At 40.2% G+C, this 12,450-nt stretch overlaps 1 protein-coding gene across 3 annotated transcripts in view; it reads right to left on the bottom strand.

Annotated features, from left to right (window-relative positions):
* Nucleotides 1–12,450, bottom strand: part of Ncapd3 (non-SMC condensin II complex subunit D3) — an 81,355-nt gene that overhangs the window by 14,742 nt on the left and 54,163 nt on the right. For all 3 annotated transcript variants that reach the window (XM_057766388.1, XM_057766389.1, XM_057766390.1), the window contains 2 exons: nt 11,627–11,865; nt 10,776–10,855 (listed from right to left, as the gene is read on the bottom strand). In XM_057766388.1, the coding sequence (XP_057622371.1) occupies nt 10,776–10,855; nt 11,627–11,865 (319 nt within the window). The remainder of the gene's footprint in view (nt 1–10,775; nt 10,856–11,626; nt 11,866–12,450) is intronic.

Genomic DNA, 12,450 nt, shown 5'->3' with positions numbered 1-12,450 from the left:
ATCCTCCTTACATCCTGGGCAACCAAAAATCAAACTTCAAGTTATTTCTCCTGCCTCTCTAAAAAACTGTAAGACAATACAACAACAATGAACAGAAATGAAACAAAAAGCCCACAAAACAAAACACGGAGTTTCTTTTCTATAGGCCAACTACTCCTGACCACGGGCCGCCCTGGCGTGCAGCTGATACACCCAGTGACACCCCACTGGAGAAAACCGAGTTTCCCTCTCCCAACAGGTGTCAATTGCCAAGTGATGAACGGTTAGGCCTGGGACTTTGTGTTCACTTCCCCTTTCAGTGCTGGGATTCTGACAGACTTGAAGCTAGGCAGTTCTTGTGCATGTGGTTACAGTGTCTGTGAGTTCAGTCAGATATGCGTTAGTCCTGTGACTGTGTCCTTGACGTCATCCACGACCTCTGGCTCCTGCAATTTTTCTCCTCCTCTTCCACATAGTGCCCTGAGCCTTGAGGGGACCGGGATGCGATGACGTTATCCCAATTAGCACTGAGTATTCCAAAGTCTCTAACTCTCTGCACAGTGTCTAGTTGTGGGTCTCTGTGTTCATCACCATCTACTTGCCCTCTGATGAGGGCATTGGGAGGCATAATCCATGGGTATAGCACTACGTACAGTCACCTTATTCCTGTCTTCCTTTAGCAGAATAACAGCATTAGGTTTTCCGTTAAGCTCATTACCTAACTAGTCTCAGGTTCTTGGCTACCTTAGCAGTGTCAGGTATGGGGTCCATCTCATGCAGTGGGCCTTAAATATAGTTTGTTTGTTTGTTTGTTTGTTTTAAGTGGATAGCTACTCCCAAAACATTTGTGCCACTATTGCACCAGTAGGTTGCTGTAGGTTATAGAGTTCATAGCTGAATAATATTGATCACTTCTCTCCTCTGGTACATGCAAAGTACCTTCCAGTACCATGAATGTGGGCCGGCAGAAGTGAAGCTTCTAGTTTGGTACCAGCTGGATTTTTCCATGCTCAGTGCCACAATGCTCAGTGTCCTCAGCAGTAGGGTCTTACCATTAGGATGTGAAGAGCAACCAAGAGCCTTGGCAATAGTTTGTGATGCTTGAGGAAGCGCAAGGGATCCCTTTAAACCAATGACTCAACAAGATATAATCCATTCCTGAACTGGAGGTTTTGCTACGCATAAGGTATCTAGTTTGGGCATTGTCTCCCCCATAAGGTGGTGACTCCATTTCCTTTCCTATATAAATATACTGTAGGAAGCTTCTACAATAATAGGTTTCCATATAGCTTTTCAAAAGGTCTTTAGTGTTAGCTGTCCCCCCTCACATTCCTTCCTTTATCCCTACTCGCTCATGCCCCTCCCCACTTAATCTTCCTATTCTAATTTGCAAGAGTCAGAACTCACGGATAACTTCAAGGCAAAAATAAGACTGACACAGACACTCTCTCCACAATACTACACTCTATTCCCCCATTCTCTGGAAATGCCCGCATCCCCACTCCCTTGCCATCCTAACCTCTGTGCCTCTTCAGGTGGTAGCAAACATACTGAAAGCTCAAAAGTTAACAACCGTATGTAAGAGGTAACATGCTATATTTGTCTTTCTGGGTCCGAGTTACCTCACTCAGGATGATTCCTTCTAGCACCCACTTATCTGTCAAATTCATAATTTTATTTTTCTCAAGAGCTGAATAATATTCCATTGTGAAAATGTACCAGTTTCATTACTGAGTCATCACTTGATGGACATCTAGGGTGTTTCCAATTTTTGGCTATTAGAAACAGAGCAGCAATGAACATGGGTGAGTAAGTATCTCCATAGCCTTTTGGGTATATGTCTAAGGAAGGTCTTGCTGGATCCTGAAGTAAGACAATTCTCAGTTTCCCAAGGAACCTCCATTATTGATTTTCATAGTGGTTACACTAGTTGGCACTCCCATCAGCAATGAGTAAGTATTCCCTCCTCCCCCATCCTCAAATAGCACGAGCTGTCATTTGACCTTGGCCATTCTGACTGGGGAAAGACGAAATCGCAAAGCAATTCTAACTTGCATTTCTCTGATGGCTAAGAATTTTGAACAGTTCTTTAAGTGTTTCTCCGCCCATTTGTGTTTTATCTTTTGATAACTTTCTTGATTTGTTTGTACTCCATTTTAAACGTGAGATTTTTGGAGATGTTCAATTTCTTTGGTTCTTTGTATATTCTAGACACTAACTGTCAAATGTATAATTTGTAAAAATTTCCTCCCATTCGTTAGGCTGTCATTTTGCTTGAATGATGTATCCTTTCCCATGAGAAAGCTTTTTGGCTTCAAAGAGTGACATTTATCGTTAGTCTTAATGCTTATGTCCTATTCAGAAAGTCCTTTCCTGTGTCAATGAGTTCAAGTCCATTACCCACTTTCTCATCTATCAGATTTGGGGCATTTGGGTTTGTGTTGAGACCTTGATGTATTCGGAGTTGAGTTTTTTGTGCAAGGTTAGACACTCATGATCTACTTCATTCTTTTATATGAAGCCATGCAGGTTCAATGGCACCATATGTTGATTATAGTCTTTTTTCCAGTTGGTATTTCTGGCTTCTTGATCAAAAATTAGGTATTTAATTAACTAAGTATGTGGAATTTTGTCTTCAATTCAGTTCCACTGACTGATGTGTTTGTTTTTAAGCCAACACCATGCTCATTCATTCATTCATTCATTCATTCATTCCTATAGCTCTGTGATACAATTTGAAATCTGGGATGGAGATACCACCACAGTTCTTTCATTATTCAAGATTGAGCCTGTCCTAACTTTCTTGTGTTTCCATATGATGGTGAATGTTTTTTCTTTGTTTGTTTGTTTGTTTTAATTTCTCTGAAGACTTGTCTTGGAATTTTGAAGGGGATTTCATTGAATCTGTAGACTGATTTTAGTAAGATGGCCATTTTCACATTAATATTACTGATTCATGAAAGCACGTGAGATCTTTCCAACTTTCTGATGTCTTCTCCAATTTTTTTCTTCAATGTCTTATAAAGTTTTTAAAAAAGATTTATTTATTTATTATGTATATAGTGTTCTGTATGCATGTATGTCACCAGATCTCATTATAGATGGTTGTGAGCCACCATGTGGTTGCTGGGAATTGAACTCAGGACCTCTGGAAGAGCAGGCAGTGCTCTTAACCTCTGAGCCATCTCTCCAGCCCCCTCTTATAAAGTTTTGATTATGCAAGTTTTTAACTTGTTTGGTTGAGGCTATTATAAAAGATACTACTTCCTTGCTTTCTTTCTCAGTCTGTTTGTCATTTGTAAATAGGGCGGCTACTGATTCTTGTTTGTTAATTTTATATCCTAATACTTCGTGGAAGGTGTTTATCAGCTGTAGAAGTTTCCCAGTGGAGCCTGAGGACTTTTATGTAAAAAATCATATTTGTAAGTAAGGATACTTTGACTTCTTCCTTTCCTATTTGTATCCCTTGATCTCCTACAGCTGTTTTATTGCTCTAGCTAAGATCTCCAATACTATATTGAATAGGGATGGAGAGAACAGACAACCTCTTCTATTGTTCCTGACTTTACTGGAAATGTTCAGTTTCTCTCTGTTTAGGATGATACTGGCTGTTGCTTGCTATAAACTGTCTTGATTATGTTAGCTACGTCCCTAGTATTCCTAGTCTCTCCTGGAGTTTTATCATGAAGGGATACTGAACTTTATCAAGGCTTTTTCTTTAGCAAATGAGATGATCATATGGATTTTTGTCTTTCAGTCTGTTTATGTGGTGGGTTATGTTTATTGACATATATTTTGAACCCTGCATCTCTGGGTTGAAGCCAACTTGATCATGGTAAATTTTTTTTACATCTTCTTGAATTTGGTTTGCAAGTATTTTATTGATACTTTATGCATACACACATACACACACACATACATACACAAGTATCAGGGTAATAGTGGCTAAAATTAGGCAGGGTTCTTTCAGTTTCTATTTTGTAGAGTAATTTGAGGAGTACTGGCATTAGTTGTTCTTTGATGGTCTGGTGAATTCTGAACGGAATCCAGCTGGCTCTGGGCTTGTGTTGGGAGATTTTTAAATTACTGCTATATCACTAGGGCTCATGGGTCTGTTTATTATTTCATCTTGATTTAGGCCATACATATCAAGAAACCGATTCATTTCTTTTAGATTTTCCAGTGTGGTGGAAAGGTTGTTAAAATATGTCCTTATTCTCTGGCTTTCTTCGGTGTCTGCTGTCATACTTTCCTGTTCATCTCTAATTTTACTCATGTGGATCTCTTATCGCCATCTTTTAGTTAATTTGGCTAAGGGTTTATCAGTCTTGTTATTTTCTCAAAGAACCAACTCTCCATTTCACTGATTTTGTTGCTGCTATATTTTGTTTCTATTTTATTGATTCTGCCCTGAAACTCGGGACTGTGTTTAATCATTTCTCCCCACTCACTGTTTTTGGGTATTTCTTTTTTCTTTCTTTCTTTGTTCCCCTAGAGTTTTCAGGTTTGTTGTCAAGTTGTAAATCTCTCCAGTTTTATGCAGGCATGTAGTGCTATGCACTTGCCTTTTAGAACTGCCTCCATTACGTGCCATAGGTTTGGGTGTATTGTGTTCTCATTTTCACTCAGTTCTAAAGGTTTGTAATTTCCTTCCTGATTTCTTGGTCCAATTTTCAGTATCCTTCAGTTTGTATATTTTCTGCTATTTCTGTTGTTGATGTCAAGTTTTGATCCATGGTGGTCAGAGAGGAGTGGGGTGTTATTCCACTTTTCTATCTGTTGAGACAGACTTGCTCTGTATCCTAATGTGTGGTCAATTTTGGAGAAGGTTGTATGAGCTGCTGAAAAAGAAGTTTACTTTTTAGTATTTCGGTGAAATGCTTTGTAAATATCTGCCAGGTCACTTTAGACTTATGATGTTGTGTAACTCCAGTGCTCCTCCTCCCTTTAGTTTTTTATCTGGATGACCTATTTCTTGAAGAGAATGGGTATTAAAGTCATCCATGATCACTGTGTTAAGGTCAATATGTAATTTTCATTGTAGTAGTAGTGTTTATTTATGAGCTTGGGTGCTCTTACACGTGGTATACAGATGTTTAGAATTGCAATATTCTCTTGGTGGAGTTTTCTTTTAATGACCTATGTAGTATCCTTCCCTACCTCTTTTAATTAGTTTTAATTGAAGTCTATTTTGTCAGATATTAAAATAGCCATACTAGTTTGCTTCTTGGTTCCATTTACTTGAAATAATCTTTTCCATCCTTTTACCCTGAGGCAATGTTGGTTTTTGATGATGAGGTGTGCTTTTTGATACAGCAGAAAAATACATTCATCCTGTTAGTCTGTGCCTTTTTATCTGGGGAACTGAGACCATTACCAGAGTTGCCGGTGAACAGTTTTTACTGATTTCTGTTCACTGTTGTTGCAGCATGAGCTTCCCCACCCCCCTTCTGATTTTCTGTTCTGGGATTATTTGTTGATTGTGTCCTCTGTGGTGTACTTCTCTTCAGACTGAAGTTTTCCTTCTAGTGCCTTCTGTAGACTGGACTGGTGAACATACATTTCTTAATTTTTTTTTAATTGTGGAATGTTTTCTTTCCCTGTTTGTTGTGACTAGTGGTTTTCAGAGTATTGAAGTCTGAACTGGAGTCTGGGGTCTCTTAGTTTGTGGAACAGCCATCCAGGCCCTTTGGGCCATTAGAGTTTCCATTGAAAAAGCAGGTGTTATTCTAATATGACCATCATTATATATGTGACTTGGCCTTTCCCCTTGAACTTACATAATTTCTTGTTTTATACATTTAGTGTTTTATCATGTGTTGGGGAGAATTTCTTTTCTAGTACAATCTATTTGTTGTTCTGTATGCTTCTTGTATCTGGATAGGTACCTCCTTCTTTAGGCTGGAGAAATTTCGTTTTTAATTTTGTTAAAAATATTTTCTGTGCTTCTGATTTGAGTTTCTTCAACTGCCTCTATTCCCAGTATTCACAGATTTTGTCTTTTTGTAACGTCCTAGACTTCCTGGATGTTTTGTACCTGGATTTTTTTTTTTCCCAGATATAACATTTTCTTTGACTGACATATCAATTTCTTCTACCTTGTCTTTAAGACCTGGGATTCTCTCTTTCATGTCTTTTAATCTATTGGTGAGGCTTACCTCTGAAGCTTTTGTTTGACATCCTGAGGTTTTCATTTCCAGTTCTGTTTCACTTTGAGTTTTCTTTAGTGATTCTATTTCTTTGTTAATTTCTATTTCCACGACTTGAATTGTTTTCACTATTTCATTCAGCTGTATGTGTTTTCATGGTATTCACCGAGGCAGTTATTCAGATCCTCTTTATTGCTTTTCTCAGGGCTTACTGCAATAGGGCTGCTGGCTTCTGGAGGAGGCATACTGTCTTGTTCATGTTTATGCTTCTTCACTGGGATCTAGGCATCGGAGACAGACTGAAGTGTTTGCTGTATAGACATCTGGTCTTGTCTTTGTAGGGTGTGGGCGGGTGTTTTATTCTTTGGTTGCTGTAGCCTACTCTGTGTCCTAGCTAAGGGTGGTGGCTGTGGGGTCCCTGGTAGAGTGCTTGTACAGGTTGGTGGGTATCACAGAAGAGTGGAGATGGGTTAGAAGCTAAGGCTACAGGAAGGAATTAGAGGGATCCTGGTTCTGTCTGGGTGATCTTCAAATACAGAAACAAACACAATTTTATACAATAAAAGAAGCTCCTGAGGAAATTTCATTTTAGACCTACTTAAAGCACTTGTTTTACTTATGAGTTCCCAATAGGACAGAGTCTCAAGTAGCCCAGGTTCACCATGGTCTTGCCACACTGTTGAACTCCTAATCTTATTTCTACCTCCTGAGTGCCAGGATTATAAATCTAAGCTACCAAGTCCGGCATTGCTTGCATATATTCTTTACAGACTGCACTGTTTAGAAATCTACATTTGAAAGGCAAATTTGACAACATCAGATAGAGTTCTTTCAGAACAAAAGTTACTGTGGTAAACCGTCTGTGACCAGAATGGGAGAAATCCTTAAACAACGAATATCCAAAGGAAATAAAGAATAGGGATTTGTGGTCTGCTCTATGGTCAATCCACTACAGCACAGTGGTTCTCATATTTACCCGCTTCTTCTCAGACCTGAACTCACCAGGAGAGCGGGGTTGCTTTAACCTGATCCCAGGACAGATTTAGGCTGGGAACGCACATCAGCAGAGGTAACTGATGATGACACCCTAGTCTGTACCCGACTAGAAGCTATGCACATATATTTCACTGCCACATAAACCCTCGCAGGACTGCATGTTCAGGGATGAAAGCTGCCACTGAGGTTTTCATTAGGAGAAGCTGAAATCTTATCACAGTCAATGCATGGCATCCAATCCCGATGCTGCATCTACAGGGCTTTATTAGAGCACCAAGTTTCAGGCTTGATATACAGGAGAAAAGGATCTAACTTTCTTGTTGGTCTGCTGAAAAGTTAAAAATAATTTTAAATGTAGACCCAAGGAAAGTGAAGGCAAGGACTGGCAGAGGAGGCAAGTGGTTATAGCAACAGATACACCACTCTACTATCTATCTGGTTCTTGATAGTAGAGCAGGGCAGCCTCTACTATCTGTCTATTTTCTGTTAGCTTGGAATCTTATTTTTTTCTCCATCCCAAATCATGATGCAGTGTCTTCTTGTTCATATAGTCATCCTCACCTGCCATTTTCTAGCTGTCTTTATCCACAGTCCCCCCACATTCCATGTCACCACTCTGTGTCCTTGCTGTGGGCTATGTCACTGCACTGGATCAAAGAGCTTTTTCTGTACGCCCCTTGTCCTCCTTCCAGCTGTTTGGACTCCCTACCCCAGTTCATTTGTTTTGCAACTTCACTGAGCTCTCTGCAGAGTGAAATTTCTTTTTCACCCAATGCAAGTCACTTTTGTTTTTCCTCTCTTTTCTTTCTCAGTGGTACTTTGAATTTATTTTTGCAGCAATTGGCTGCTTATTACTTGGGTATCGCCCTGTGACTATGGGATGACAAGGATGCCACCTAGTGGTGAGAGAAGAGAATATACCATATAATTTTGGATCCCGAAAATAATGGTTTTTTATGACCCTGTTAAAGAAGTGTGAGGATGTAGCTCAGTGGTAGAACATTTACATAACATGTACAAGGCCCTGGATTCAAAGTCCATCCTCTATTTTCCTTCCTCACACCAAAATCTTCAGGAAATCCAACTGGACCAAAAATACATTCAATAGGCCCTGCCTCTGTAACTTCTGACTCGGCAGAAACACATGGAGAAACTAATCCACTTTCTATCAGCCAATAGGCTGCTGGCACTGGCCTAGCTATGTAGTTATCAACTACTCTGAAAAAAGAAACTCCTGTCCACATTTGGATGATGGTTTAAATAAATCCAGAAAGTAGAGATAAAACTGGAAGATTTAGGGTTGGTGAGATGGCCAGCGGGTAAGAGGGCAACCTGACGACCTGAGGCTGATCACTGGAGCTGACTCATGCAAACCGTGTGACCTCCACAAGCGTGCTGTGCCATAGATATGCCACACACAGACATGTATAATCAGTAAATAAATAAGATGTAATAAAAATATTTTAGTGAGAGATTTAAGGACAGAATATCAAAATGTCGATTGCTGACCGTCTCACCACAGTGTACAGCATCTCTTTATCCCCCAGACTTCCTTCTGAGGATCTGGATTTACACCTCTGTGTAAATGGTATGCCCTGACTAATGCTCTTCTTTATTCTTTTCAACTTATTTTTAACCAATAAACATATATTGTGCATATTTATGGGGTACCATGTGATATTTTAACGTGTGTATACTGTGAAATGTTTAAATTGGGTTGTATTCATCTATTGCTTCTTTTTTCCTTTTTTGGTTTTTCTTGATAGGGTTTCTCTGTGTAACAGCTCTGGCTATTCTGGAACTCTCTTTATAGATCAGGCTGACCTCGAACTCACAGATCTGCCCGCCTCTGCCTCTCAAGTGCTGCGACTAAAGGTGTGCGTCACCACTGCCCTGCATCTATTGCTTCTTTTAAACATGCTTATATAGGAGCTGATAAAAATGAGAGAAAAGATGGAAATACAGCTTAAACAGATACCACTGTGTCTCAGGTTCATCACCTGAAAGCATTCTGAGCACTTTTGCCAGCCCTGGTGTGACTATGTGACTGCTGGTCACAAGGGTCCAGCCCTGGTGTGACTATGCGATTGTTAGTCACAAGGGTCCAGTCCTGGTGTGACTATGCAACCGCTGGTCACAAGGGTCCAGGCCTGGTATGACTATGCGCCCGCTGGTCACAAGGGTCCAGCCCTGGTATGACTATGCGCCCGCTGGTCACAACGGTCCAGCCCTGGTGTGACTATATGCCCCCTGGTCACAAGGGCCCAGCCCTAGTGTGACTATGGGCCTGCTGGTCACAAGGGTCCAGCCCTGGTATAACTATGCGCCAACTGGTCACAAGGGTCCAGCCCTGGTATGACTATATGCCTGCTGGTCACAAGGGTCTAGCCCTGGTATGACTATGCGCCAACTGGTCACAAGGGTCCAGCCCTGGTATGACTATATGCCTGCTGGTCACAAGGGTCTAGCCCTGGTATGACTATGTGCCTTCTAGTTACAAGGGTCCAGCCCTGGTGTGACTATGCTACTGCTGGCCACAAGTGTTTAGGCCTGGTGTGACTATGCTCCTGCTGGCCCCAAGTGTTCAGGCCTGGTGTGACTATGCTCCTGCTGGTCACAAGGGTCCAGGCCTGGTGTAACTATGCGCCCGCTGGTCACAAGGGTCCAGGCCTGGTATCACTTAGGGAGCACACTGAGATCAGGTAGGAGTGGCACAGTCATCTCATCCCTTTCCCAACTATAAAAGAAGAAGCTGGTGGCTCCAGCTTTTTTGCTTTTGGATCTAGACAATAGTAATTAGAAGGTTAACCTTCTGCTATTTTGTTATGTAAAATGTTCCCCCTTTGAAAATTAAACCCAAAGAACTCAACAGAAATTCTTCTACGGAGAGCAGACTAAATTATTGGTGACCAAATTTAGAAGAGGAAGCCACTACCATAAGCTATTTATAGTTCATGAACTCTGGAAAGACCTTCCACCGCCACAGTGGCTTTTGTTGTAGCATTCGGCATCTTGTTTTCCAAATGAAGATTTGCTTTAAAAATAATTATTCATATAACACAATCTGGAGCAACAACTCCTATCAGAGCATTTCCAAAGCCCTTGAAAATTAAGTCTTTAAAAATTAAAAAAATACAAGGTTAGGGATTAAGGAATGGCAAAGCCACACTCTTCCTTCCAATTCTCAAGAAACCAAACGCTATTTCCAAGGCGCCTTTGTGATCTGTACACTGCATTGTACACTGTGCTTTTACTCTTAATTCCTAGACTCTCTTCCTTACAACAAAACTGGATCTCTTTGTCAAAATTAACCTTCTTTGGTCTAGAAACCACTGAAGAGTCAGTAGCCAAGGCCTTCGCTATCATACAGTTTAATGACAAGGCAGAGTGTTCTTTACCACTCCTTAGTGAGAGCAGGCAATGTCAACACGTGGTGGAGTCAGCTGAGTTTAGTTACCAGTATGCTCAGTTCCCATTTGTTTTGCTTTTAAGCATATATAAGGTCTGAGCTATCATCTAGTACTTTAAGGTTTTCGGGTAATTATTAAAAGTCTACTAAGTCCCAAACAACTGCCGACCACCCTGAAAAGACAGTGCACACCAGAAATTCGGTAAATTGTTGAGCTGTCTGACACGCGAAGGCAAGGTTACCTGGCAATGTCCGGTTGTGGATCCACCAGAGTGCTGACGAATCGAAAGAAGAGACAGCCCTTCCATTTCACATATTCTTCCTGTACAAGGATAAAGACAGTGTGTTTCGCATGAATTTTAATATGTAAACATCAGACATACCAAGGTGCAGTCATTTGCTGACTTTTCTTTATGCTGGCTACTGGTCCATTGGGGACCTGAAACTAGTTTGATAATGTTTACTACCTAACCTCTTTGAAAGCACATAGCATTTGTTCATTCAAAGAGATATACAGGAGTATTTGGTCCAAAACATACCAAATCTATGGTGTGTGAAAAATAACAAAAAGAACATAGTTTTAATGGGCAAATCCACTGGTGCCTCTGTAAGGTACATAATGCGTGAGAAGATAAGCTTATGAGTATATAGAAAAGATATAAAACTTAGTGAATACCTCGTTTTTAAAAATTAAATATTCCCTTCTCATTACAGGCTAATATCAAATGTTCTATTCAGCACTACAGCTCAAGATGTTTGATAGACTGGAAACAGTTCACTGGACTTTCGTAGCAATGCATCCCAAATACGATCTACATTCTAAAGCAAGAGCCATCATGACTGAAACACATGGACTTGGCTGGAGCCGCCTACCCCCAAGCACTTCTCTCTGCAGATCTACAGACAGAATGACACTGCTTCACAGGACTGCTGTGCAAATATGCCAGTAGCACCAAACACTAGAAGATATTCTAAACCAGAAATGACAATAATTGTCTTTGATTCTATGACAAAGCAAGTATACCATTGTTAACTGAATATTCCCTAAGCCGGCATGGTAAGCAGAAAAGGGCAGCCCGACTCCTACACATACCTGTAAGAGGTTGGTAAGCAAGATCAGTGTCTGCTTTCGGATAAATGGATCTGAATCCTTCAGACAAATGGAAATATTGGGAATATAATTGTCCACCATGACAGTGTACCGGATACAAAGATCACACATCACAATGATGACATTGTTGCGGACGGCCACATCCTCACACACTTCAAGTTCTCGCACAAGGGCTGGGATGCTTTTCTTTGCAAGGTCTTCATGCTGTAAACACAGTTTACCTATGGCAGGAAAGAGTCCACGCTATGGGTTACATAGTAAACAGATGCCCCAAATCACAAACAACAACAAACTCACAGACAAATATTAGAAGGTTTAAAAATAGCATTTGGAAAAATAAACTCCAACACAAGTTTCTTGAGACACATGATTTTCCCTCTGTAATAATAAAATTGTCTTCCACTTAAATTCGCTCTTTGAATTTTATAGTTACCTACTTATTCACAAAATTATCAGTAAAACCTAACACATTTTAGTTTTGATTATACACATGCTCTAAAAAAACTTTACTGAATTAAAAATACAGACTAGATAACAGGAAAGAATGCTGTCTGACTTATTTGATTTTTTATTCATAGTTAGAAGGAGGCTGCTAAATTATATTCCCTGGCGTGTTGCTTTGTGGCCTGGGGAATGTTTTGTTCCTACTTGTAATTCCTAGCTATTTTTAAAGAACCAATATCACAAAAATAAAAACAAAAAGCCCCAAACCAAACCACAGCCATGACAAATATCTACTATAAAATACACAATCACTTTTAAAGACAGAGTATTTTAATGACAGCCACAGGTCAGTGTTTTCATGA

Source organism: Chionomys nivalis, chromosome 4 (genome assembly GCF_950005125.1).
Source record: "Chionomys nivalis chromosome 4, mChiNiv1.1, whole genome shotgun sequence".
Classification (NCBI taxonomy): domain Eukaryota; kingdom Metazoa; phylum Chordata; class Mammalia; order Rodentia; family Cricetidae; genus Chionomys; species Chionomys nivalis.
This window is presented reverse-complemented; position numbering and strand designations above follow the sequence as displayed.